This window comes from Pantherophis guttatus, chromosome 2, assembly GCF_059756535.1.
Source record: "Pantherophis guttatus breed Tessera chromosome 2, ASM5975653v1, whole genome shotgun sequence".
NCBI classification, from domain to species: domain Eukaryota; kingdom Metazoa; phylum Chordata; class Lepidosauria; order Squamata; family Colubridae; genus Pantherophis; species Pantherophis guttatus.
The window spans coordinates 98,228,333-98,255,537 of NC_142064.1; the positions used below are offsets into that span (position 1 = coordinate 98,228,333).

Sequence of the window (27,205 nt, forward strand, 5' to 3'; positions counted from 1 at the left end):
ATATGCCGCCCTTTTCCGGAGACTCAGGGCGGTTTACAATGCGTTAAGCAATAGCCTTCATACTTTTGTATATACCTGCTTAGTAGGGCTTTTGCCCTCCCCCACCAGCGGTGTTCTTTTTTATACAAAGTCAGTTTATTGCCCCCACAAACCGGGTCCTCATTTTACCTACCTCGAAAGGATGGAAGGCTGAGTCAACCTTGAGCCTGGTGAGATTTGAACTTGCAGTAATTGCAGGCAGCTGGTGTTACTTAACAGTGCTTTAGTCTGCTGCACCACCAAGGCTCATATGACACTGGATTTCATAATCAAGATTGTCCACTCTGGTTTTCCTGATGGTTCCAGACCAGGTTCTATTTTTAATTGTGTTGACTTGAATTGCACATAGTGTATAGTATAGTTGTGCTGTTCCTATCATACAAATCAAACTTGCAGTATTAAGCCACAACTGGCAAGTACAAACAAGGTACTAATGTTTTTAAAAGATGGTTTATTTAACATGTTACGTCGTTTCCAAGCTTAACCAAAATGCTTTTTTGTGTCTGTAGCATCATCAGATCATCCAACAGTACATGGTGACCTTGGAGAACCTTCTATTTACAGCAGAATTGGATCATCACATACTGGCTATATTTCAGCAGTTCTGTGCACTCCAAGCTTGATTTTTTTTTTTTTTTTTTTTTGTACAGGACTTAATTTCATCTTGTTAAACTTAAGATTTTGATGGGAAAGAAAAGAAAAAAAATAATAATCTGAAAGTGTGCTGTGCTAGATAAGCTACACAGTGCTCAAATTTTCAGCAGTAGGGGCCTTACGCTAATTATGATTCCAGGATGTTTGGGACAATAATGTGTGGATTTCTAAATTTGAAATGGATTGAATGTTGACTCTGCCATAGCCTCCCTTTTGTGCCCTCTTATTGTTGGTATAAAAGTTAAAAATAGAAGACAATAAATAGATGTGACTCTTTGTTTACCTCTTGCATACCATGCAGCAGGTTCCATAATGTGAAACAAGTCTCAAAACATACGAATGTGTCTGAGGACGGCCTTTCTGGTGGTAATGCTCAAAGCTCATAAGAAATAGAAGCCTCAAATATATGAATGTTTAAATGGCCAAGTCTGCGAAGAACTTTTGGGTATGTTTGCTATCAAAATGAATTATCATGGTTGTGTGAAACATAATTGAAATTATAACACTTTTTTTATATTGGTCTAATGTGCTTATTTTGGGTCACACAGAATAGAAACAAACATAATTACTGAAGCAACAATCCTTGCTGTTCATTTGTAATGCAGATATAAGTTGCATTAAGGGACTTAATAAAACCTATCAACTAGCCTGATCTGCCTTCCATAGCTCAAGATTGTCTGATTACTCTGGAGAAAGCGTATTTTTGTTTCATGGGCCTAGACCAGAGGTCTTCAAACTTGGCAGCTTTAAGACTTGTGGACTTCAACTCCCAGAATTCTCCAGCCATCTATGCTATGTAAGTTTGAAGACCTCTGGCCTAGACCAAGAAGACAACCAGGGCTGTTGTGCTTCTTTTTATTTATTTATGTTTACTCATAAATTTGATAAGCCAAGTCATTAGATCAAGGCTGGCTTTGCCAATATGGTTATCAACATCTTGCGAGCAAGACATTTGAGAGTAACTTAAAGGCCTATTCTTAATAGTAGAAAATATATATAGCTCAGCGTTGAATTGCATTTATCGTTACTAGGCAAAACAGCACAATGAACAGCTAATGTCATCCAGCCAGTTAATGAAAAGCAAGTTCACAGACTGCTAAAGTCTACTCATTTACCAACATAGGCAAGGCCCAGATGTTTTCCCTCAGAATATTATGTGTTCCTTTAAGAAGAACTAGGTAGGGAGATTACATACCGCTCTAGCCTCCAGGGCCTCAAACTAACTTGGTCAGCTGTACATTCCTAGCAACTCTTCAACCCTCCCAGTAGCATTCTCCATGGCAATCGTTAGCTCAGTATGACGTTTGGGGGCTTACAGGTTTGTGATTGTGTTGAAATAACATTAAATCAAAACCACACAAACCACACTTTGGTATATTATGTTCTCTGATGCAGCCACTATCTCCACAGCAATAAAGTTGCAAGAACCAAGTGCAAGGGTGTGTTTTCTCTTCTCTATATTCTATAATGTATATGTCTATGACCTTCAAAATTGGAAACTGTTTTTTCTAACCCACAAACTACTGTAGATATATATATGGAAAATGTTAAGAATGCATGCAGTGATACAGATAAGCATTTAACTGTGTAAGTATTATACAGTTAAATATTTTTATTATTCAATAAATGTAACATTTTTTTTATAAAAGGATGATTATTATGCCTCTTTTCTACCAGATTTTCAGTTACTTCTGGATAATGGTTAGGGTATGCAAAATAGGACACAAAGAATGTGATCCATTACATAAATACTTGAATACAAAAATGCATTGAATGTAAATCCAAGCCGCACTACATCTTTTCATAGGTTAATTCATGACCACACGTGCTGCAGATCTTTCTGTACGTATCATCTCCAATCATTTCTTCAGCTCCATACTCATGTTGGTGGATACTTGTGTCTTTTTTCCATAAACTACTTCTTACAGCTCGCCGTAATTCTAATAAAATAGAAGGAGCACAATCATTAAAACACAGTCACACACAAATAAAATCTATTATCCCCAATGACAGTCTGCATGTGCTCTGAAGGAGAGTCTAAACCCTAATGACTTCATTGATGTTCTGTTTTTGAAAGACAAGGTACCGATCGAATTGGAATGAATCTAGAATGAATCTAGAGTGAATTTTAAAGTCCATTAGAAAACGGTGATCATAAAAATCAGACACAAAAGAATATAACTCTTTCCCTGGATTTCATAGATTAAACCCCTTAATCTTTCAGTCAGTGGGGCATCAGCCACCAAGAGTATGATGAGTGCAATAAATCTGGCTATCGGAAGAGGTTGGCTACTTGCAGAATTCCAATTTCCCTGACAATTCTGCCATCCTTCCTCCCCCCCACCCCCAAGTTAGCTTTCCTTTTCTTTTTTGAAAGGTAAGCACTAATAAGAGAACTGACTTCTAGTTTGATTTAGGCACAAAGTCAGCTGGGTCACTCTCATTCAACCAAGGGAAACACATCATGGCAAGCCACTTCTGAAATATTTGAGCCAACATTGACTTGCTAGCTCTTTAAAAAGCTGCACTATAAACAGTTGTATCAACCCACCATTTTCACTTTTGAGTCAAATATACTGGGTCTTAGTGGAATCCAAGAATGGTGGGTTTTTAAAAAAATAAATAAAGCTAATTTGTGTAGACTAGTACATTGTCCTTCGATCTTAAAAGTAGAGGGACAGGGAGGTTTACTGGTATCACTCAACTACGACTTGTAACCTACCTTTAACTTTTTTATCAAACTTTTTCTGTTTCATCTTCTCTCTGTTATCTTGGCGGTTTTCTTTAGCTTCTTCTAATGCTTCCTCACTACCCCAAACTTCAAGGGAACGTTTAATTACCTGTAAATGCCAAGCATCATTTGAGTAAAATTTAGGGAACTGGAAACAAAATTGTTAGATCAGCTAGGGCTATTGTATCTGGGCTACAAAAGCCAGGGGAAAGTAGCTGGTAACAAAGGGTTTTCTGTATGTGGCCTCCTGGAGAACCCTGGGAGGCAGGGTTCTCCTGGACAAACCTTATACAAAGTAATGTCCCAGCCCCATCTTTGTGCTGGCTGCTGTACAACAAGCAAGGGCTCTTGTTCTCAGCTAGCTGTCTTTAGCAAAGAATATAGTACTATCTTCACTTAGTACTATTTTCATTCAGTATCCCTGGGGAAAGGGTTGTTTTATTTAAGGAGCCATTCTTTTCATGGAAGAATAGCACTTCATACAAAGAAGCGGTCCCATTTACTCCTCCTGGCAATACTACAATAGAAATCAATGCTTGTGGGAAACAGCATGGCAATCGTGCAACAGATTCAGAAAGTCTCTGGAAGTAGCAACAAGATTAGTTCCACAGAAGGGTTCCCCAAATTTTTAGAACAGATTTTGCAGGTTACAAAAAGACCTCTTCTCTCTCTTCTCTTCTCTTCTCTTCTCTTCTCTTCTCTTCTCTTCTCTTCTCTTCTCTTCTCTTCTCTTCTCTTCTCTTCTCTTCCCTTCCCTTCCCTTCCCTTCCCCTCTCCTCCCTTTTGATAGAAAACTTCCCTCAGCAGAAAGGCACATTCTGATATAATTCAGCTCCCACATAACCTACCACCATCACCAACAAAAATCGAGACAGTTGAATCAGATAGTTAAACGTTCACCATGAGAAAAAGTGAAATGTTGTTTGAATGCAAGAAGTCATATCTTTGGAAGAAAAATATTAAGAAGACAAGATTCAATTACCTGTAGTTTTAAATAAAGTTTCATATCACCCCAGTGTGGATTATGAGGATTTTTCTTCAGAATGAATCTAAGCACTGGCTCTCTCTTGTCTAAATCACAGTCTTTGAGAAGATACTCTTGCTTTGCTTCAGTCCTTGTTAAGAGTTTATGTTTGTTTTCAACATCTCTGAAATGAGATCCCAATTCAACCTGAAAATGCATTCTATGTATTTGCATATATCAAATAATATACAGTATATGTTACAGCACTAACTAACCTAATTCTTAACTTTGTATTTTTATGTTCAGTGGTACATATTATAAGCACACCAAATATCAAGTTGGTCTATGCAACAACAACAACAAAAGCCTTGAAAATGATTTGGAAAAAGAGCTTCAAACTTTATAAAAACACAATTCTGTTTTCCAACTTCCACATGAAGCTGAACAAAAAAAAAAAAAGAACTTTAATAAACAGAATATTTAAATCACCTCTTAAATCACATCTTTTTTCAAGCTTGTGTGGAAGCCTGTATAAAAGGGTGCATTAAATGAACATTAAAAAGCATGCTTGGGTAACACTTCTTCCAAATCATTTTTTAAGCATGCACAATATTAATTCAATCACAATGTAATCTGAATTTTATCTTCAAACATTCCACTGGATAGAAATAAGCACAAATTTGACAGTTTAAAATGGAATCCTAAACACACTTACTAGAAAGTAAGATTTCCTGGGAATATTTTCCAAATGTGCATGCATCAATGCCATTTAATTAGGTGCAACATTTAAATTAGTCCCACAGAAATTAACAGGATTATTACAAGTGCTTAAATCTGTTTTGATTATGCTCAAACTTCTATATGTATCTATACTTAACTAACATTGGAAACATGTCCACAATGATGTATAAAGACAACACAATATACACAATATACTAATCTCAAATACATTTACGGATATATATATACTGTAATCTGTAAGTGTATTTGAGATTTCAGCCTTTTAGTCTTTTTCTACATGCACCTTTATAAAGTAAATGCCATTGTGTTCAATTGAATATATTCTTGCAAAAGGAGATGTAATATTATACATTCAGTTTCTGTTAAAATGTATGGTTTTTAAATTATTCATTTGCATAATATGCATATTACCAACATTTAGGGGGCTGGTATACATTTAAAAATATTTTTGATTATTCCTTTTTGATTATCCAAAAATACACTTGTTAAATGTCATTGTATTTTTTAATTGATTGATTTGATTTGATTTGATTTGATGCTGCCAAACTCCAAATGACTCTGGGCTTAAATATTTATTTTTTACATCGAGCTAGAAATTTTTGCAATACAAACAAAATGAAACCATTTGTTAAACACTAAATCCACTTACTTAGTCATTCTTAATCCACAGTAGCCAGGAGTCAGAACTGATTTGAATTACAAAAACAAAATTGCCGTACCTGCAATTATCACATGTTGCCAGGTCAAAATGGTTCATGAGATATGAGTCCATGAATTCCTTCCCACATTCTTCACAGATTAGATAATCAAATTCTAATACTGGACCTATTAAAATAAGAACAGAAGCACAAAAATAACAATTTAGGCTCTTAAATGTATCCAAAATAGTAAAGTAACAATAACAAGAAATACAAACACACACACACACACACACACAAAAATAAGCTTTGGAATCTTGGAAATGACATTTCATTGTGTTTTATTCTCTGTAAACCTTGAGAAAAAATAAGTACTGCTTATTAGAACTAATAAGTTCTAACTAACTTGCTTTTCCAGGTTAGGTAAGCTGTGCTGTTGATGTGGTTTTATGATACTCTTTACCTTGGAAAACATGGGTTATTGTTCTGTAACTTTGATTTCAATCTTTGTATGCTGCCCAGAATCATTTTAAACAAATTATTGACACAATAGTGCAATTTTTTCCAATCTGGTGATCTCTAGATGTGTTGTCTCCATCCACATTCACTTTAATTCTCAGACAACTTTAAATTAGCAAATTTATATTCTTATTTAACCAATGTTGAACCTAGAATACTGCCTACATCAGTATGGACACACAGATAGTCAGCAAGAACATATGGCTCTTTTCCACCAAAATTTCCCATGACTTGCTTATTCAGGCACTTATCAAAATAAAGCACAGATTACCAGGGGGATGCACAATTTTCTCAGTTTGGTGTCGATTTGTCTCTTCTTCCTCTTCCTCCTCCAGAAAAAACCCTCCTCCTGTATCTATTGTCTTTGAAGGTACTTTAACTTTTGAACTGCCTGGAAAGATAAAGTAACAATTTAATTGTGCACCTGTACAAATAAAATGACTTTGTTTTGGAATGACTCCATAACATTCATTATATAAACTACTTTCAGTCACTGAAGAGACTTCAACACTTCAACACTTTTAGACCACAGTCTAGAAATATATACATTTACACATCTCGTATCCACCTCAAACTGTGATGCAACAGATCTAATTTATAAAACAAACTGGGAAGATATGAGTGAGTCCATATATTCACTAAGCCACTGTTTATGTAATTACACTTCACACTTTACAAGTGGCTGGGTTGGCCCATCCTGCTAATAATATAATACAGAATGACACTGGCTTGGAATACCTAGTAATAAGCCAATAATGTCAATGCACATTTTTTCTTCAGATTTGAATAAAATATCCTTCACTGAAGTTTGTTCCACAAACATTCTTCCTTATGCATGAATGAATATAAGTCCAATGAAAGGCCTAGTAAGGCAGAGAATATTATGGAATCCCGTCTTAACTTCTCTGTGAACTCAACGCAAAAGAAGGTGGTGGCCCTTTTTACAATAAACTTGTTTAATTTCCCAGAATGTACAATTTATTAGGGAAAGTCTTAAGAACTTCCCTACATCATCTTCTTCGTATGACTTCCTTATAAAGTACACAAACTAACAGGAGCTCTGTCATCTTGCCCCCATATATGGCACAATAACAGGATACGGCAAACCTTCGCCAGGAGAAGGGTAGGGCCAGTTCGCCAGTCTAGCTTGCCTGAGCATCAAAGCCCGCTGACGGTTCCTCTCAATCTTTGCCTTCATGGTCTCGGAGAGTGTGCTTTTTTCTCCTTGGGCAGCACTTGGATCCATGACCAGATTCAGAATCAGAATCGCTCATCTAAAAATGGGAAGAGGGTAGACAGAGTATAAAAAACGAAATAGCCGAAGGTCTACTAAATACCAATTTGAGCATATTTAATAAAACGTGGAGTGAGGTGGGATGGCATTAATAGAAAAAGTGCAGAGAAGAGCAATAAAAGATGATTAGGGGAGTGGAGGCTAAAGGGTTGCTGGAATTGGGTATGTCTAGTTTAATGAAAAGAAGGACTAGGGATGACATGATAGCTGTGTTCCAATATCTCAGGGGTTGCCACAAAGAAGAGGGAGTCAACCTATTCTTCAAAGCAGGACAAGAAGCAATGGGTGGGAACTAATCAAGGAGAGAAGCAACCTAGAACTAAGAAGTAATTTCCTGACAGTTAGAACAATTAATCAGTGGAACAACTTGCCTCCAGAAGCTGTGAATGTTCCAACACTGGAAATTTTTAAGAAGAGATTGGACAACCATTTGTCTGAAATGGTATAGGGTTTCCTGCCTGAGCAAGGGGTTAGACTAGATGCCCTCCAAAGACCCTTCCAACTCTTCTCCTCTCCTCTCCTACTTGGATGGGTGATTCTTGGGCTGTTTTATTGGAATTCGAACCCCCTCCCCCCAAAAAATGCATTTTGCAAGGCTGCCAAGAAAACTGCAGAGGTGCATCCCCTCTCCCAAGAGGCGGCATGACTGATAAAGTGAGCTTCAGTGCACAAACGTTTGTGCCCGATCAATCTCCCGAGGTTTGAAAATGTCACAACTCTTTGTCGTTTTTCCTTGCTGACATCAGCAAAGGAGATTTAGCAACTCGCCTCCCCGCAAAAGTTAAACCCGTGCCGCCTGTCAAACAGGGTGCCAGATGCAAGCAGGGACTGAAATTGGTTCCCACTCGGCACAACCCTCCTCTGACCACCATCATCATCACTCGCCAGATATTCACGCCAAGGGGCTCCTTGCCCCACGTAAATTTGGTCTTCACTTCGCGCGTCCCGCCTTGGAAAAGCAGGAAAATCCGAGAAGGACCCTCCGACGCCACGACCACCGGCTACAGTACTCACAGGTAGTATAGAGCAGGCTTCTTGAACGGAGCGCGCATGCGCTGGAAAAGGCACCCTCTCTCCCACCCACCGACCGAAGTGTAATGGGGAGCTTTTGACCATAGACTTAAAAATGAAGAAAAGACCATCCTTCCGTAGATAGCGAGATTTAAAATAGCTTTTCAAGGAGACAGGAAGATTTCTTTTTATATTATTCTCAATTTTAAAAAAAAAAAAAAAAAGTCCTGTACAATTATCTTTATAGTGTGCAATATAAAGTCCGGAAGAGAAAGATAAGTTTGGTGTTGTATGATCTCAACTGCAAATCGTAGCTGCGCTAAGAGAGTAACTGATACAACTGATTCAGGTTGTAACCAAGATCAAAGCCAATCTCTTAGGTCTCAGCAGAAGACACTTTCTCCGCGGACGCATATGCATGTCTTCAAAAATTGAGGCACTTTCAAATTTTCAAAAAAGGAAGGACGATTTCGAAAGAGCAAGCGCTCTAAATTTTCTCCTATAGTATCTGTGTTTGGAGACGAGCCGCCTGGACTGCTGGGAGTTGTAGTTCGGCCACATCAGGTGTATAAATCGCCCAACCCAGAAAGTAAAGTAAGCACTTGGGGTTTTGACAACCGACAGCAGAGTGCGCTGAAACCTTTCCAAATTAATACCTTCTACTTTTATAGGACTTGCTTAGTTGACGTAAACATACAGACTTGGTGGTATAAGCATTGCAGAAATATAACCTTCAATGTTTTGATTTAATTTTAAAATTGAAATAATTAATTACATGCCATCAAGTCCAATGGATCCCTCCCCCCCCTTTAATTTAGCCTTTCAGATCTTCCAATGGTGCACCCATTACATTGTAACTGAATCCTTTCAGCTCCTCCATGACTCTTTTCTCTTTCCTTCCAACTTTCCCAGCATTACAGTCTTTCTCAGAAAGCTAAAGCTTGCCATTCTTCAAAATAGGATTATTTGAGAGTGGTCATTTGTGTCTGGAATGAGAACTCTGGATTGATTTATTTGATGACCCATTTCTTGGTTTTCTTGGCCGTCCATAAGATTCTCTTCTCCCATAGGTAAAGGTAAAGGTTCCCTCGCACATGCGTGCTAGTCGTTTCTGGCACTAGGGGACGGTGCTCATCTCCGTTTCCAAGCCGAAGAGCCAGTGCTGTCCGAAGATGTCTCCATGGTTATGTGGCCAGCATGACTAAATGCCGAAGGCACACGGAGCGCTGTTGCCTTCGCACCAAAGTGGTCCCTATTTTTCTACTTGCATTTTTATGTGCTTTTGAACTGCTAGGTTGGCAGAAGCTGGGACAAGTAACGGGAGCTCACTCCAATACGTGGCACTAGGGATTTGAACCACTGAACTGCCGACCTTCTGATCTACAAGCTCAATGTCTTAGCCACTGAGCCACCACATTCCTTTCTTCTCCCATACCAAAGTTCAAATGCATCAATATTCTTCCGGTCCTGTTTCTTCAAAGTCCAAGTTTCACTTCAATAACGTGTCCCTGGGAAGACCATGGTTTACGTAATTCTGATCTTTGTAGGTGCAATCACATCATGACATCTGGATATCTTTCTAAGGCCTTCGTGGCTGCCCTGTTGAGGTCAGGGTTATATTTCTTGACTGCTTATTTTTTTATTGTGCTGTTGGTGGCCTATCCCAAAAGGCAGAAGCTGCCTAGCATTTCAGTATACTCCCTGTCAGCTCTAAGGTTGGTTGTACTTCTTTTCATAAGTTTGGTCTTGAAGAGACATGTGAATGGCTCTGCCCATGTGCTAGCTGAATATCACAGAGGGGTAAAGAGCTCTGTATGGAAGGCAGGACTTCTGACAAACACTGAAATGCCATCAGGGATTTGTGCTTTGGCAAGAGTAATAATGTATTCCTAACCAGCACCACTTGATTGAAAGTTTGCTACATTCAACTACTGACCGGGAAGAAGAACTGCAAACTGGTGATTAAAACTTCCAAACAAGAAAACAATGCCTGCCTCAAGACCATCAGAATGGTCTGGTAGAATCAGAGACAGGGAAAAGCCTCAAAAGTCTCTACTGTATATTTTACTGGAGAATGAGATGTCTCGGACCACAGAAACTCATATGAAGGATTTTTGAAAATTAGTCCTGCAGATTGCAACAAATCCTATTTTGACTAAATATTCAAAATCAGAAGATGATGTCTTAAGCCTTGATGTTGCAACATTCACAATCAGAAATCTTTTTTCGTTACTTATTTTCGTTACTTTTTAATTAATAACCCAAAAGAAAAAAGAGCAAAATATGAAAATAATAGCAATGATTATACATGTGTTGTGGGGGGGGGGAGGAGAAAAAATACATAAAATTGCTCTAACAAAAAAGTGGAAAAATACAACAACAAGCATGTTATTATTAGAATTTATAATTCTATATATTTATTTTTTTTATTTATATGTCTCCTGCCTTTATTATTTTACAAATTACATATCCAACACACCTTTCTATTCTTTTCCCCACAATAACAACTCTGTGAGATTGGTTGGACTGGCCCAGTCACTTTCTCAAGACCATATATACTCGCTAATGGAAATATTATTATATTTCCAAAACATTTATACAGCTGTCTTTTGTTTTAACCTGTTGTGACCCGTCAGCGGCCTGTGCAGTTAGTAGCTGATTCCAACAGCGAGGAGGCTGGTGTGGTGCTGGTGCTTGAGTCAGACAATGAGGAGGCTGGAGAAGATGTGGTGCCAGAGGCGGGGATTCAGCCAGGGCCTTCAGAACCTCCAGAAGCTCCCATAAGTGAAGAGAAAGAAGAGGAGGAGCCTCTTCTAGATGCCCAAGCGCGCAGAGCTGTTAAAAGGCAGGAGTGGCTCCTCAGGAGGAGGTCTCCTCGAGAGTAAGGCTTGGAGCTAACTGGCCACTCCCCTAGCCTATTTAAGGAAGGATGACGACTGATGCAATTTGCAGGAAACAACTTCATTCATATTCCTTCGCGTCTTGATTCCAGAAACATTTGATTCGACTCTTGTTTCTCTCTTGTCAGTTTTCCTGCAAATTGCTTCTGGGCATTCTGCCAACCACAGTAAGATTACAGTTATCTGAAATACTGAGCCTCAGAATTGAGTTATTCTTTGGATTCTTGTCGGCTATTAATGAAGTTAAATTAACAGCCCTTGTTCAGAAAAGACTGATTTAAAATGTACTTGTGTTCGAACAACTACTAAGAAAGCTCATTAGTAGTCCTTAATTAGTAAACTAAGGTTTGTACGGACTTTATGTGTGCTGCATTCTTTGGGGTCCGTAGCTGGGGCAGAACAAAACATATTGTATTCTCTATGTTGCAATATTTTTAGGATCAGACTCAATAATGATAATAAAGATTAGAGGTTTAAATATATCTCTCTTTAATCTTAACAGGCATTCTATATTCACTGAATATTTACAGATAGAAGCAAGGGAAATGGTGAGGGTGGCTCCTTATATATACAAAGGGCGGAGTCAAGGATGGGAGTGGTGAATTATGAATACATTAAGAAACAAAGAATAAGTTAACCCCTGATATCCCATATATACATTATTTACAGATTAGGGAATAAGGCATTTACATCTGACAAATCCCCCTCTAAATGCCGGTTCGCTATACAACACCAATTACATTCAGATTCAGGACAATATAAGACATATAATTTTGAAGTTAAATATTTGTGCTGTTTAGAAGGTAAAGGCTTCGTTAATATGTCAGCTAATTGTTCAGAGGTATCACAATGCACTGCTTTGATAAATCCATCTTGAGACAATTGTCTCACATGTTTAAACTTTATATCTATATGCCTGGATCTTTGTCCAATGGCATCGGATCTGGATATTTCAATGGCTGCTTTATTATCTTCATGCATAACAAAAGGTAAAGCAGGTTTTTTCCAGACATCTGAAATCAAATCATTAAACCATACAAGGTTATTTGCAGCTTTGGATAAACAAACATATTCCGCTTCTGTGGTTGAAGTGGCTACCAGTTCTTGTTTACCAGTGTACCAGTAAACTGGACAGTTATTTAATAGAAAAATATAACCAGAAGTGCTCTTTCTGCATGATATATCTCCAGCCCAATCCGCATCTGCGTAACAAGTAAGTTTTGGCTCTTTGTCATTACTAGGTTCTAATACTAAACAAAAATCTAATGTACTTTTTAGATATCTTAGAATTCTTTTGACAGCTTCCCAATGATACATAGTTGGTTTACTAACATATCTTGACAATAAATTGAGAGGTAATGCAATATCTGGTCTGGTCCAATTAGATATATAAAGAAGTGAACCTATGACTGATCTATAGAATGTATTATCTTTAAATTCAGGGGAAGACTCATCATTGTTTCTAAGGAAATCAGTTTGCATGGGAGTGTCACATGGTTTAGCATTGTTTAAATTGCATTTGTTTAGAAGTTCAATAATCTTATCTTTCTGAGTGAGTTTGAATCCCCTTCTAGTTTTGTTAATTTGTACACCAAGGTATTTGTTTACTTTACCTAGAGATTTCAACGAAAAATGTTCGTTTAGCTTATTTACAAAGGTTTCTCTTCTCTCCTTGTTTTTTCCTATATATAAAATATCATCTACATAAATTAACACGAATTCAATGTGATCATCACTTTTTTTTACAAAGAAACAGTTATCAGCGGTGGTAGCGTTAAAATCCATGGTCTTAAGTACTTTTACCAAACAATCATACCATCTTTTGCCAGATTGTTTTAACCCATATAGACTTTTGTTCAATAGCCAGATTTCATTCTTATTAGTGTATTGACTGTGTGGTGCCCTTACATATATTTCCTTATCTAGTTTCGCGTGTAAGTACGCAGTCTGTATGTCATATTGGAATACATCAAGGTTGAGTGCAGATGCCACTACCAGAGCTGTTTTAACACTCTCTGTTCTCACTGTGGGAGAGTATGTGTCAGTATAGTCCTCTGGATATTTTTGTGCATAACCTTGTGCAACTAATCTGGCTTTGTATAGAGTATTGCCTCCTTCTAGATTCTTAATTTTATAAATCCACCTAGTATCTATGATTGTTTTATCTTTAGGTGCGGTCGCAGGTGTGAATACATTTAATCCTTGCAAACTTTCCATCTCTTTTTTCATAGCTAGTTCCCATTTTTCCTTTTCTTCATAAGGGAGTTTTAATACTTCCTCATATGTATTAGGTGTTATTTGTTCACCATCCATATGCATTATATAATCTCTGTATTTACCTGGTATTTGATTTCTATTGTTTCTAATAGCTCTTTCAGGTTTGCTATGGTTGTCATGCAAATATCTTGCTTCCTTTTTTGTTAATGTGTCTGTCTTTATTTTGTGCTGACTATTTGTCCAAGTTTTGGTTTTCTTTGTATTTTTGTTGATATTTTGATTCTCTATTGTTCCTTCCTCACAAGATTTTGTATCTTTGTATTTATCTGGAAATATTTCATTAAGATGTAATTTAGACCAATTTGCTTGTTCATGGAACACAGCTGTTCTGGAGACTATAAATTTGTTATTATTATCAATGAATCTGTACCCTTTGGTGCCAGTTTCATATCCCATAAATCTTAATCTTCTGGATACGTTTTCTCCCTTTCTTCTCAACTGCTTAGGTATATGTACGTCTGCAGTGACTCCAAATATGTGCATGTGTGCTAATTTGGGTTTCCTATTATACATCACCTCATATGGTGTTTTATTCACAATACTGGACCAGGTTCTATTTTGAGTGTAATTTGAATAATGTAAGGCTTCTGACCAAAATTGTTTGCCTAAACCAGCATCCTCTAATGTGCATCTAATCATGGTTTGCAGTGTGGAATTCTTTCTCTCTGCAACCCCATTTTGGAATGCAGAAAATGGACTAGACGTGAAATGTAGCATTCCTCTATCCTTTAACCATTGGGAGAATTCTTTAGACATGAATTCACATCCCCTATCTGTCATAATTTGTTTTATTCTGATATTATGTTGTGTTTCTATGCGTTTGTAGAATTCCTTAAATTTCTGAAAGGTTTCATCCTTGTGTTTTAATGTGTAAACAAAACCATAGCGACTATAGTCATCTACTATTGTTAGGAAGTAACGCTTTCTATAAGTGATTGATGGAGTTAATGGACCAACTAAGTCCATATGTACTAAGTCAAAAATTTTGTTAGTCGATCTGTTGGATTTTTTTGGTCTGGGACTAGTTTTTAGTTTAGTGGATTTACATACTGAGCATTCCAAATAATTTTCACAATTTTTTATTTTGACACCTTCTGCGTGTTCAGTCATTTTTTGTACTACAGGAAAACTTGCATGTCCTAACTTCCTATGTAAGATGTGAGCACACTCATCATGAATTGGTTTACCTATTCTTGGTCTCTTCTCTTTGTGTGTATTTGTGTGATCATGAGATATTTCACATTCATCATTGTCACTGTTACTAACATTTTCATCATCTGCCTCAATACAATCCTCCATATTTGAGTCAATGTTATGTAACCATCTTTCTTTTGTTACTAGATAGGGTAGGCCTCCTTTAATCATCACAGTACCTACATTTGTTTTGTCCTTCTCTAAAGTTGCTTTCCCCTTTGAGAAAACTATATTGATATCAGAATCTCTACTTAGTTTTATGACACTTAGTATGTTATGAGGTATTTCAGGGATTAACAATACCCCCTCTATTTTTCCTAGACCAGGCAATGTTATGTTTCCTCTGCCTAATACTTGAACCTTTTCTTGATTAGCCACCTTTATTACAAACTTATCTTCTGTAAATGAAGATAGAATATTTTTATTATTAGTGGTGTGATTGGTTGCCCCAGAATCGATAAGCCAATTATTGTTCTCATTTTGTTGTGTTTTAGTGCTGTCTTGTTTATTTAGTCCATTCAGTGAACCAGATTTTCTCTCTTTTGAATTTTCTCTACCCCCTCTACTCTCTCTGTAATTTGGTGGGCTTCTATATTTATATCTATCTGTGGAAGACTGTCTATAATTGTATCTGCTTCTATATTCTGGCCTATGTCTCTCCTTTGATATTTTGGGACAGTCTCTTCTATTGTGTTCCCTGGACCCACAACTGTGGCATTTAAAAGTTTCATTGTATTTTTCTTGGAAAGCTACCTTCCTAAAAGATTTGTGTTCTGTGTGATTGCTAGAACGATTTTTTCTTGAATTGTCTTCAGCTATCAATTTGTTAGATAGACTCTCTATGGATAAATATCCTAGATTGATGGTGTCTAAGTGTGACATAAAACTATCCCATGATGAATCAAGTGAATTGATAATAACACTTTTCATTGTTTGATCTGAAATCACTTCCCCCCTCAGATGCAGCTCAGCTCTTATTTTGTTTAGAGATATCAAATGCTCACTTATGGAAACCCCTGGTTTTACTCTAGAAGAAAAGAAATCCTTAGACATTTTTAATTATTTATTGAGTCAATTAACCATCCTCTGCTACCAGTTTGTTGCAATATTTTTAGGATCAGACTCAATAATGATAATAAAGATTAGAGGTTTAAATATATCTCTCTTTAATCTTAACAGGCATTCTATATTCACTGAATATTTACAGATAGAAGCAAGGGAAATGGTGAGGGTGGCTCCTTATATATACAAAGGGCGGAGTCAAGGATGGGAGTGGTGAATTATGAATACATTAAGAAACAAAGAATAAGTTAACCCCTGATATCCCATATATACATTATTTACAGATTAGGGAATAAGGCATTTACATCTGACACTCTACAAATGAGTCTCATATTTCATTTTACTTGTCTATACAAAGTATACATCTATAGGCAATCCTCTTATAGGTGACAAGTGCAATTAGGTCTTTGATCTATCAAATAAATGGAGCCATACGTTTATTTTTTTTAATGCTGCATGATCAGTCTTTTAGCCATAGCAAGTGCAGAGAAAATTGCTTTAAAGTAGTCCTCAGCTTACAACAGTTCACCTACTGACTGTTCAAAGTTACAACAGCACTGAAAAAAGTGAATTATGACCATTTTTCATACTTATGACCATTGCAGCATCCCCATGGTCACATGATTTACATTTTCCTACTTGACAACTGACTCATATTTATGATGGTTGCAGTGTCCTGGGGTCATGTGATTCCCTTTTGCAACCTTCTGACAAGCAAAGTCAATGGGAAAACCAGATTCATTTAACAACTGTTACTAACTTAACAACTTAACAACTATTGTGATTCACTTAACAATTGTGGCAAGAAAGGTCGCAAAATGGGGCAAAACTCACTTTAAAAATGTCCTACTTAGCAACAGAAATTTGGGGGTCAATTGTGATCCTAAGTCAAGGAGCTGTTTGTGGCTTATACAAATATGTAAGTATGTATGTACTGTATATTTATTTATCAATAAATAAAAGATAGGCAAGACTATGAGACTGTCAAAGCTTTCTCAAGAGGCATGTGGTGTGATGATTAAGGTATTGGCCAGGAGCAGGAAGACCAGGGGTGCTACTCAGCAGGTTCTGACAGGTTCTGGAGAACCGGTAGCGGAAATTTTGAGTAGTTCAGAGAACTGACAAATACCACCTCTGGCTGGCCCCAGAGTGGGGTGGGAATGAAGATTTTGCAATATCCTTCCCCTGAAGTGGGGTGGGAATGGAGATTTTGCAGTATCCTTCCTCTGCCACACCCACCAAGCCATGCCCACAGAACCGGTAGTAAAAAAAATTGAATTTCACCACTGAGGGAGACCCAAGGTCTAGTCCAGTGTCATTCATAGAAGCTCAGTGGGTGATTTTGGTGAGTTGTTCTTTCTTACTCCAACCCACCTGACTGGGTGGTTGTAGGAAAAAATAGCAACAGAAGTTCTGTGTATGTTACTTTGAGCTTCAGTACAAAATGTGGGATATAAAGTTAATAAGTACGTGAATTTCCCAAATACATTTCTGAGATGGTGTGTTCAGTATGTGGACAGCCCTTGCATATACCACAAGTGAGAATGCTCTTTGATTTAGAGAAAATGATTGATAAAATGTGTGGCCACAAATTGCTGTATGGAATATTTTTCATAAATATGTATTTCAAGGCTTGTTGCTGAATAGGATAAGTGTGGAGACAAATGAAAGATGTGTATGAATAAATGACAAAATTAGGAAATGGTTCAGCACTGAGCAGGGAGAAAAAGAGGGATGTATGATATCTCCATGATTCTTTAATGCACTTACAGATAAATATGTAAAGAATGCTTATGGTAACACTATAGGTCTGTTAGATAAGATCATAAATGTGCATATGTCCTTCTGTATGCAGGTGGCACCATTTTATTGTTTCAGACCTTGATTTGCAGAAAATATTAGACAGATTATATCATACAATATGAAGTATATATTTGAAAACTAATGTATCAAAGACAAAGTAACAGTATGGAAAGTGGAACAAACATTAACATATTGTATATAAATGGCAATAAAATTTGCATATGTTGATTGAAAGTTAATTAAAAATGGAAAACAAATGGAAAATATTTAGGAATGCAAATGGTCTATTGTTGGTTAAAAGAGTCAAAACAGTAACTTCCTGCCAGCTTCTCTCCTGACTTGGTTGTGGGAAGCTGACAGAGAGTTGCTTTACCTAACAACAATGGGACTCGGTTAACAGTGGCAACCAGGATTGCAAAGATTGCTTTACAATGGTATCACTCCTTTATTCTAGTCCTAATTGCCATTATAAAATGAGGATTTCCTGTAATAGATTATTTTGCAGATGTATTTGGTTTATAATTTATAAATTATTCAAATTTATACATTCAGAATAAATTATTCTGAAAATCAATACAGAACAGGTCAAGAACTGTGTGATTAAATGGATGCAGTATTTGAGTATGGTAAAAGAGTGCAACAAGGAGAATTTCAATGGAAGAAAAATATCACATTTACTCCATATATAATATTCAGAGAAAATTGATATTAGATGTTCTATCACTCGTATGTTATTCCAATCTTGATTGCTATAAGTTATAATCCTATATACTATTGCTACTATAATGAGCAAATTAGATCATTTTTTCACATTGGTGGCAATGCAATAAAACTCAACAATTTGTAAAAAGATTCATACTAGAATAAAACACATTTTGAAATTGAATTTCAAAATTTCTTTACAATTGGAGATATTTTAATTAAATTTTGTTAAACTACATATTCCTTCAAAAAACTCTGTATACGCTAACTTCACCATGGATACTATATACTTCTTGAAAACTGTTTGATTCCTTTTTTGGATGAATGACTAATCAAGGTATGGGACTATGTTCAGTATTCAAAATAAACATATTTAAAAAGTAAATCTAATGTAGAATTCAATTCAAAAGTAATACATGATGTAATTTTGTAAATAACTACGGGTATATTGAAAAATTGTAATGTCCACAATTTTTAGATTGCATGTTTACTTACTTGTATTTCAATTGTTGTATTTTAGTCCTTTATTCTTTTCATATAACTTCCCTGTTTTATGTTTCTTTTCTAAAATGCTTAATTTAAGAAACTTTATTTTTAAAAAAGATGTGGCAATACATAGAGGATGGTCTATGCACTCTGAGAGAAGTGATTGCATCTCAGCTTTCAGTTGGTTCTTAAGGCCTTCTGGAGAAATAAAGATAGTGTTTAGAATAGCCTTCCATATCCTTCTGGAGCACCAGGGTGTTAAAGAAAAGGAAGATGTTAGAAACCAATGTTTCTAACTAGCCTCTTGCATTGGCTTACCATGTAGCAAAATCTGTATCTACACAGATCCTTTGGTAGTCATATGAGAGTGGGAAATACGCATTATGGAGAGAGAGAAATGAAATGAGAATTATCAGCCTGCTCTTGGTGACATTACAACTGGCTAATGAAGTTTAATTTTTATATATATATACAAAAGCGAATATGTGAAACATGACCGAGGTCTACAAACACCAGCCTAGGCCATTTTTCATAAGGATGAGTCAATCTACAGATTTCAAAAGAGAAAAATAAAATGTTTGTTTCACAGGTTTGCAAGCATTGCAGTCTCAATCTGTAGAAATAGAGTGGGATTTCATGTGGGATTTCATTGACTGAGTTCCATATTTTCAGTATAACATTTAAATAGTGCCAATACATGTCTTTTATGTGGTGGACATTTTCTGTGGTTAAATTCTAGTGGTTTAGCAACTCTGAGGCAACTCTCTGGGAGAGTGTGTTAAAAATTGTTTTTTAAAAAACTATTAATGATAATAATAAAAATAATAGTCCTTTTAAAAAAAAACTACGGTATATAGATTAGAAACTACCAAATGCATTAAACTGATGTTAATCATTTTCATATTGGCTTTCCAACTAGTGAGGGACACATTTTTGGTAGTTTATGCTGTCTTTCTGCTTCGTTTGTTACCTCCTATTGTCTGAGATAGACTATTAAGAAAGCATATGTGTTGAAAGCTGCTGCCCTAAACCTGAAAAGTACAGGTATGTGAACAGATCTGAAATGCAAATATATAAGGGAAAATTGGCACTCTTCCCTAAAAGGCAATCTTAATGCACGTTTGTTATTTTTGTTATTCTCACAAAAGACAGAGGGAGGATATGACAGGATGTGAATTTTGGTGTGTGGGGGGGGTTGTTATTGGTTGTTCTTTTTATTTTAAAAAGCAATACTTGCCTGACTTTCATAGCTATTATTCAACGGGATTTTACAACACAGTGCAGTCACTTTGCAATATCAGGAAATTCATAACCTATCTTTTAGACAAGAAATTGGCAGAAGGTAAAAACTAGACCTGTCTTTTTTGCTTCATACATATTTTTGTTGTCTGCCACCTTCCTTCCTTCCTTCCTTCCTTCCTTCCTTCCTTCCTTCCTTCCTTCCTTCCTTCCTTCCTTCCTTCCTTCCTTTCTCTCTCTCTCTCTCTCTCTTTCTTTCTCTCTCTCTTTCTTGTCAGTTTATAATCCAGAAAGTTAAAAAGCTATAATTTACTAGTCAAACCCTTTTTCTGCTGCCAAAGATCATTTTTCAGACTCCCTATACCCAGTATCTTTGGGCATGATGACAAAACACCACACATTCACCATTTTTAAAAAGGCATTCCACATTTTAACCATTTAAAAGCACAGTTTTTGTTTTTCCAAGTACAGGAATTTACAAAAACATTTGGCTATAATTCCTGAAGCAGAGGCACTGCTTATTTGGACACTCTCTAGCCATTTCCAGTCTAGTCATTGTGAACTGAAAATTCCTTAGTAGTGTTTTTTTTAATGTCTGTATGTAACTCATTTAATTATATTTTTACCATACTTATCGTATATCCTGTCCTAATCAGCATTCTATGGATGGTTTTTTATCAGTACAGATAACTAAAACAATCCTTAACTCCTTACAACTCAGAATCTAATAGCAAGGTTTTTAGATAAATATGCTAAAATAAATAAAGAAAAATAAATAATAAAGCCAACAAAAAATTTAGTGACAACAACAGAGCAGCCCAGTAAATATCGGCTCACACTTACTTATGCTCCACATAAAATGAAAGTGTCATTATTATCTTCCTGAAAGGGCTGTGGGCTAGCTGGTCTCTTGGAGCAAACATTTAGTAGGCATTTTATTTATTTTTATGGACACTACTTTCTTCAGTGCACTGCTTTGATTACACTCCGTAACTAACCTTCAGTCTATATTAGCACAAAACATTCCACGATTCAGACTATCCCTTTCATTATATGTTTGTACTAAATCAACAAAAGTGCAATCAATTATCTTTCCTCATTCATACATTTCTCAGTGACTTCCTAAAAAGCAATAATCTTGAGTCACCTCGAACCGCAACATAGGTGGCAAATATTCATTCAGGAAAAAGCTGCATTGCACTTCCCAAATTCTGTTTATTGTAACCTCTTGTGCTCTTTCAATCAGACCTATAAAATAGCTTTCCAGAAGTACCCTTCATGTCATGCTTAACAAACTGAGCCACCACCTGTAGTTTTTGCATACTTGCTTATTATCATTCTTATTATCATTCTTTTATTATCATTCTTTTGTGCAAAGGAATAATGAAATTCTTCCAATCATCAGGCATGGATGCATCTTTGCCCACTTTAACCAACTCCATCAGCATTCATATTTTAAAATTTCTCATACCTGTTCTACATGTGCAACCTTACCCTTTATAACATTATTTCAGCATCGATAACTCCCTTGTCATTATCTTTTTTTAACAACATTATTTATGTTAATACCACTTTTTGAAACATTGCTATCATCCCCGTGCAAAACCTCAACAAAGCTTCTTTCAGCATTTAAAAATTTCACCCCAAATAATGTTGTTGCTTTTATTCTTAATCCCATTCAAGACTTCTTGTTTAGCCCTCTTCACCCTTTCCTTAAAGCCTTTTTTATTTATATTAAAATTGTTCTGCAAGTTTGTTTCACCTTTAATCTTAATCATTCTTTATTGTCTTTGACTATATTATTTGCAACTATCATTTTTCTTTATCTATATAATATACACTATCTTTCTCTCATTTTAATTTTGGCTGCAGTCACTCTCTTATATGTATTTTCCTCTCATCTGCAGCCTCCTTCATTCCATTCCATTAAGCATTCTTTTCCATGCTTCTCATTAGCATAACACTACACTTCTGTGACTCTTTGCAGTCTAATTTTTCTTTCTCTCTTTTGAAGCTGGAGTGTTCCATGCATATTCTTTTCATTCTTTCATTCATTCACTTGGAAGATTTATCTATATTCTAATGGTTTTTTCTAGTCTAGTGGCTACAAGGCAATAGTCTGTGACCATAGCCCCCCCAACCCCCAACTATTGGCACATTCTGGTACACATGGTAGAAACCACCAAGCCTGATGCATTTTCACACATATGAAAATTGTTTTCTGAATTAAAATAGAGCATGTTTTACAAGTGTGTATGGATGGAATACTAAATGAGTGAAGGGTACCCAAAGGTGCTTCTTCAAGAGGCAACTGGACTTTCTTGTTTTCCTTTGAACACATTTCACTTCTCATTGTGGAAAGCCCCCCCCCCCAAAGAATGAAATATTTTGGGAAATATTAAAAAAAGGCAGGATAAAATATTTCCCCTAACGGAAAAATGAAAAAAATTTAAGGGAGGCAGAAACCAGCCCAGTTTCCCTGCCCCAAGCAGAAACTGAGGAGGCCAGCTTTTAGAAATGCAGATTTGGTAATCCATTCAGAAAGATTGGGTCAAGACAGAAACTCAGAAAAGCAACAAACAAAAAGTTGACAAAATTAGCTCAGACAAACACCTAGGATTTGCATTTCCTCTTTTGCCTATAGAGCCAGCTATAACCCCTACATAACCCCTACATGACCCCCTTAGGAATCCAGAAGGTATAAAAGCCCACCCACTCTAAACTCCATTTTGTCAGCTACCCCAGAACCTTGGTGGTTCTACTTTATCAATAAACTTTCTTTCCATTCAGCCTCCATTTTGTTTCAAGCGCCTCTCTCACGGCTTGGAACTGAACCAGATGGTTTTTCATTCTGACATCATCCAAGAAGCTTCTCCAGTTCAGACATTTTTCACTGTTCCCCCAATTTTAGCTGGAAGGGCATCATGGCTTCCCTGTTGTAGCTTAAGACACAATTAATGCAAACCTGGTGCCAGGATGTCAGCTGTTGAGAAACATCAACCATCCCCCATGATATTGTAAAAATTGAGCCTGAAAGGCAAGGAGAGAGAGAAGTTTTACATGGATTGATAAGGGTGGCAGAGTAATATCTTCTTGACAACTTCGGGGTCTCTCTGACATATCTATCATTGTCAAGAGCAGACCTCTCATTCCCTGCATTGGCTGAAGTGTGGCCTTTGTTTGCTCTTCTGAAGAGGACAGCTGTGGACTGCTTTCAGAAAATAAATTAGTCACTAGCTAATCTCATCCCATTCATGGATGCCATGCAAAAGATGCCCCTCCCCTAATCTTGATGTAAGGGGTTTTTTTTTGTCAGGTGGTAGGATTTTTCTTTTCTGTCTTCCTTTCTTTTTCACTTTTTTTTTGTCAACAGCATGAATAAGCAGAAAAGTGAACTTTGCCACTAGTACCTGAGATCTATTGTTTTCTGAATGACAGATTGAAAAGAAGGTGAAAAAAAAAAACACCCAACCCCAGAGACTGTCAGCTGAGTGAAAGCATTCCTTCTCCTGCCTCTGGGTGGTCCTCTCTGAGGCTCCCATCATTTCAGCACCATTCATCCCAAAAGAGGGAGTAGCTTGGGCGTACAAAAGAGGGCCAACTTAATTACCTGACTTTTAAAAGATCAGGTTATTGACTACATATTTGTTCTGAGCATTGTATGCATTTGATTGCAATCTTTTAAAAGCAATAGAAGCGCCTCAAGAAAAGGCAAGATAGCAAGAATTGTTTCCAAATTTATTTAAAATATTCTTATCCCACCAGAGGTCTTCTTACTGCAACCAACACTCCTAATTTAAATTTGATGAGCTTTATATACCTTCTTTCACTCAGTCTTCCATTTGCTCTTCCATATTATCCAGATTTCTCTCTGCAGTTGTTAGTGTTTTGCTCCCTACTCTTTAGGGAGTGTTTTGCTCCCTAAATCTGTTTCTTACTTGTCTTGGACCTCGAGTTCAATTCCCCATTCTATGTGGAAGGTTAGAGCATTACAGCAATAGCTGCCTCTCCAAAGGGTTTACCTTTCAGATTATTGGCCAAATAAAAATAGAGAAAGGGAACCATGGGAGGATGTCTTGGGAGGATAAGATGAATATAAATAGAATTAATAAATAGTGCTGACTTGAACTAAGGATCCTATTGATTAATTAATTGATTTGTATCCCACCTTTATTATTTTTACAAATAACTCAAGGCAGTGAACATATCCAACACACTTCTTATTTTCCCCACAACACCCTTTGAGGTGATTTGGGGTGAGGGAGCAACTGCCCCAACTTTCTCTCTCCCTTCTTTCCTAGACTATTTTTTAATTCTTCTCTGTAAAAAGCAAATAGGTAGCATGCCAGCTTCTAGCATCACTTCACAGGCAGTCCTTGAGTTACAACCACAATTGGGGCAAGAATTTCCATCTTTAAGCAAGACAATTGTCAAGTGAATCACTGCAGTTGCTAAGTGAATCACATGGTCATTGAGTGATCCAGCTTCCCCATTGACTTTGCTTGCCAGAAACTGGCTGGGCAGGTTGCAAATGACGATCATGTGACTTCAGGATGCTGCTATCATCATAAATGCATGCCGGTTGCCGGCGCCCAAATTTTGATAATGTGACCGTGAGGATGCTACAATGGTTGTAATGGTTGTAATGGTTGTAATTACGTCAGAAGCTTCTAAAAGCATTTTTTTCTGTAACCTTTTCAGCCGAAGAGGTTGTAGGAAAAAATATGCCTTTAAAAGCCTCTGGCAATCCCAGCTGAGTTGCCTTATCGACAGAGGCTTCTAAAAGCATTTTTTCCTGTAACCTTTTCAGCTGAAGAGGTTGTAGGAAAAATATGCCTTTAAAAGCCTCTGGCGATCCCAGCTGACTTGCCTGATCATCAGAGGCTTCTAAAAGCATTTTTTTCTGCAACCTCTTAAGGTTGTAGGAAAAATGCTTTTAAAAGAAAAAAAAAAAGTTGGCCACGCTCACCCAGTCACATTACCACCACCACCACCAAGCCACACCCACAGAACCGGTAGTAACAAATTTTAGATTTCACCCCTGGATGGGAGTCCCTCCCGTTGGAAAACTGAGCACCTCTCTGACCAGCAGAACTGCAGTAGACCTCCTTTAAAAAGCTGGTAACATCATTCAAGAGAAAGTCTGCTTCCATCCTCCCCTCCTCCACCCGGACAAAAATAATGGGAGAGACATATCAATCAATTTTTCAATGAAACCCCTTTGACATTCCAACAATAACTTACAGGCACTCTTTCTTGCAAGATGAATGTGGGTATGTAGATGTGGCTCTTTAATTTTATGAAATAAAGTTTCCTTTTTTTCTTGCAAGCAGTTTGTGCCTGTCGTGAAGTTGAGAAGTGAAGGATGTAACAAATGGGCCAAGGCCTTTTAAGAATGAGCTCTATATTGCACCCATCTCTATATAAGTTGGGTAACCTTGGGCCAGTGACGCCAGTCGGTCTCTCAGCCCAATTCACCTCACAAGATTGTTATTGTGAGGAAAATAAGAGGTGTGTTGGATATAAAACACTAACAAATAGGCATCACAGGTAGTCTCAATTTGTTTTAGTGATCATCCAAAGTTACAATGGCACTGAAAAAAGTAACTTTTTAAGAAATTTTGAACTCAGTTGTGGTTGTAAGTCGAGGACTACCTGTATTGGAGGATATGAAGAAAAATCTGCATTTCCTTCTCTGAGAGAAAGCCCCACCATTCCAGTCAACATGACAGGGTTTGTAATTCAACGTATTTGGAGTGGAACAGACAAATTATGTACTATTTCTATTCCTACATTCAAATACAGCGCATTCAAAACACAATCACATCCATTTCATTGGATGTACAATGCTGGGGTGTTTATTGAGCATGATTATAGAACAAATAACAAGAGTATTCATGAAGGGGTGTCTAAAAATCAAATCGCAGCTGCAACCATACGACCCTCCATAATCATGGCTACAGCCTCTTTCATTTTTGACTCCACTTCTCCCTCTGAGCAATGAATACACATCCTTGCTGTCCAAAAGACCAATGAGATGTGCCCCAAAGAATCAGCAATGCTGTTCAAAGGTTTATAGTTAATTCTAGATGTTTTTGTACTATTGTCACGAAACACTTTGAAGTTTTTTTAAATGAGCTTTTAAAAAACTACGGGGCTGGGAGGTTATAAGATAGTGGGAAAGATGTCAACAATCATGCTGTTCTATTAGTCATTCCTTGCTTTTAAAAAATGACTTAAATCTTAAATGCAATACCTTCAAATGATGAGGTTATTTAATCCATTGTGGTTCTTCCTGAATTTGTAATTCATTTAACTGAACACAATTACTACATGAGTAGAAAAAGAGGAGTGTGAAAATGGCAATTCACCAGATTCTAAGTTCCCAGTATACATGTAGTGACTGGTAGAAGAAAGCTTCGGGTTTTTTTTCTGAGACCTTTTTAGATAGAGGGAAAAGAAAATATTTAATTAGAGGGAACTGTGGACAAAATGGCTGCACTTACATGTTTTTGTAGTCAATACTTTTCAGCTGCTGAAATGTAGGATACACATTTTTGTGTACTTAGTAAAGTCTCCAAACAAGTGCAGTGGTTCGGAACGCTGCCTTCTGTTGCAAGTATTTGATCAAACTGGTTTTATTTCTTAATCCCCGGAATGTAATTTCAGCTTGCCAACTCTTCATCCAAAAGACCGAAAGCTTAGTGTGCTGTATTAATTATGAAGATGTTGCTCCAATAACGTGAAGTAATATTTTGCTTTGAGTATTAAAAATACATTGGTGGATGGGGGAGAGGATTCTAGGAAACCGTTGTCCATCTTCCTCTAAAAATTGAGCATCCTTCAGGACTACGAGTCCCTGAAATCAACAGACAGCATGGCTCTGACTGGGAATTGTAGCCTAGGGAAATTTGTGATTTTATTTGGTGGACAGTGGCTGACTGGTATTTT

The 27,205-nt window shown here is 36.9% G+C and overlaps 2 protein-coding genes across 7 annotated transcripts in view; one reads left to right on the forward strand and one right to left on the reverse strand.

The window, feature by feature from the left end:
- The window catches only part of LOC117661707 (nuclear cap-binding protein subunit 1), a 37,374-nt gene extending 35,033 nt beyond the window's left edge, over positions 1-2,341 (forward strand). For all 5 annotated transcript variants that reach the window (XM_034410799.3, XM_087886440.1, XM_034410800.3 and 2 more), the window contains one exon: positions 549-2,341. In XM_034410799.3, coding sequence (XP_034266690.2) covers positions 549-662 — 114 coding nt within the window. In that variant the 3' untranslated portion in view covers positions 663-2,341. The remainder of the gene's footprint in view (positions 1-548) is intronic.
- Positions 2,260-8,671, reverse strand: XPA (XPA, DNA damage recognition and repair factor). 2 transcript variants are annotated; one of them, XM_034410805.3, is made up of 7 exons: positions 8,595-8,671; positions 7,394-7,560; positions 6,558-6,677; positions 5,849-5,954; positions 4,407-4,572; positions 3,416-3,533; positions 2,260-2,633 (listed from the first exon to the last, which is right to left on the reverse strand). In XM_034410805.3, the coding sequence occupies exons 2-7, from the start codon at positions 7,530-7,532 to the stop codon at positions 2,485-2,487; spliced, it is 798 nt and encodes a 265-aa protein (XP_034266696.1). In that variant the 5' UTR covers positions 7,533-7,560; positions 8,595-8,671; the 3' UTR covers positions 2,260-2,484. The 2 variants fall into 2 exon arrangements, with proteins under 2 accessions (XP_034266696.1, XP_034266695.1); XM_034410804.3 differs by having other exon boundaries at positions 8,466-8,615.
- Positions 8,672-27,205: the final 18,534 nt, after the last annotated feature.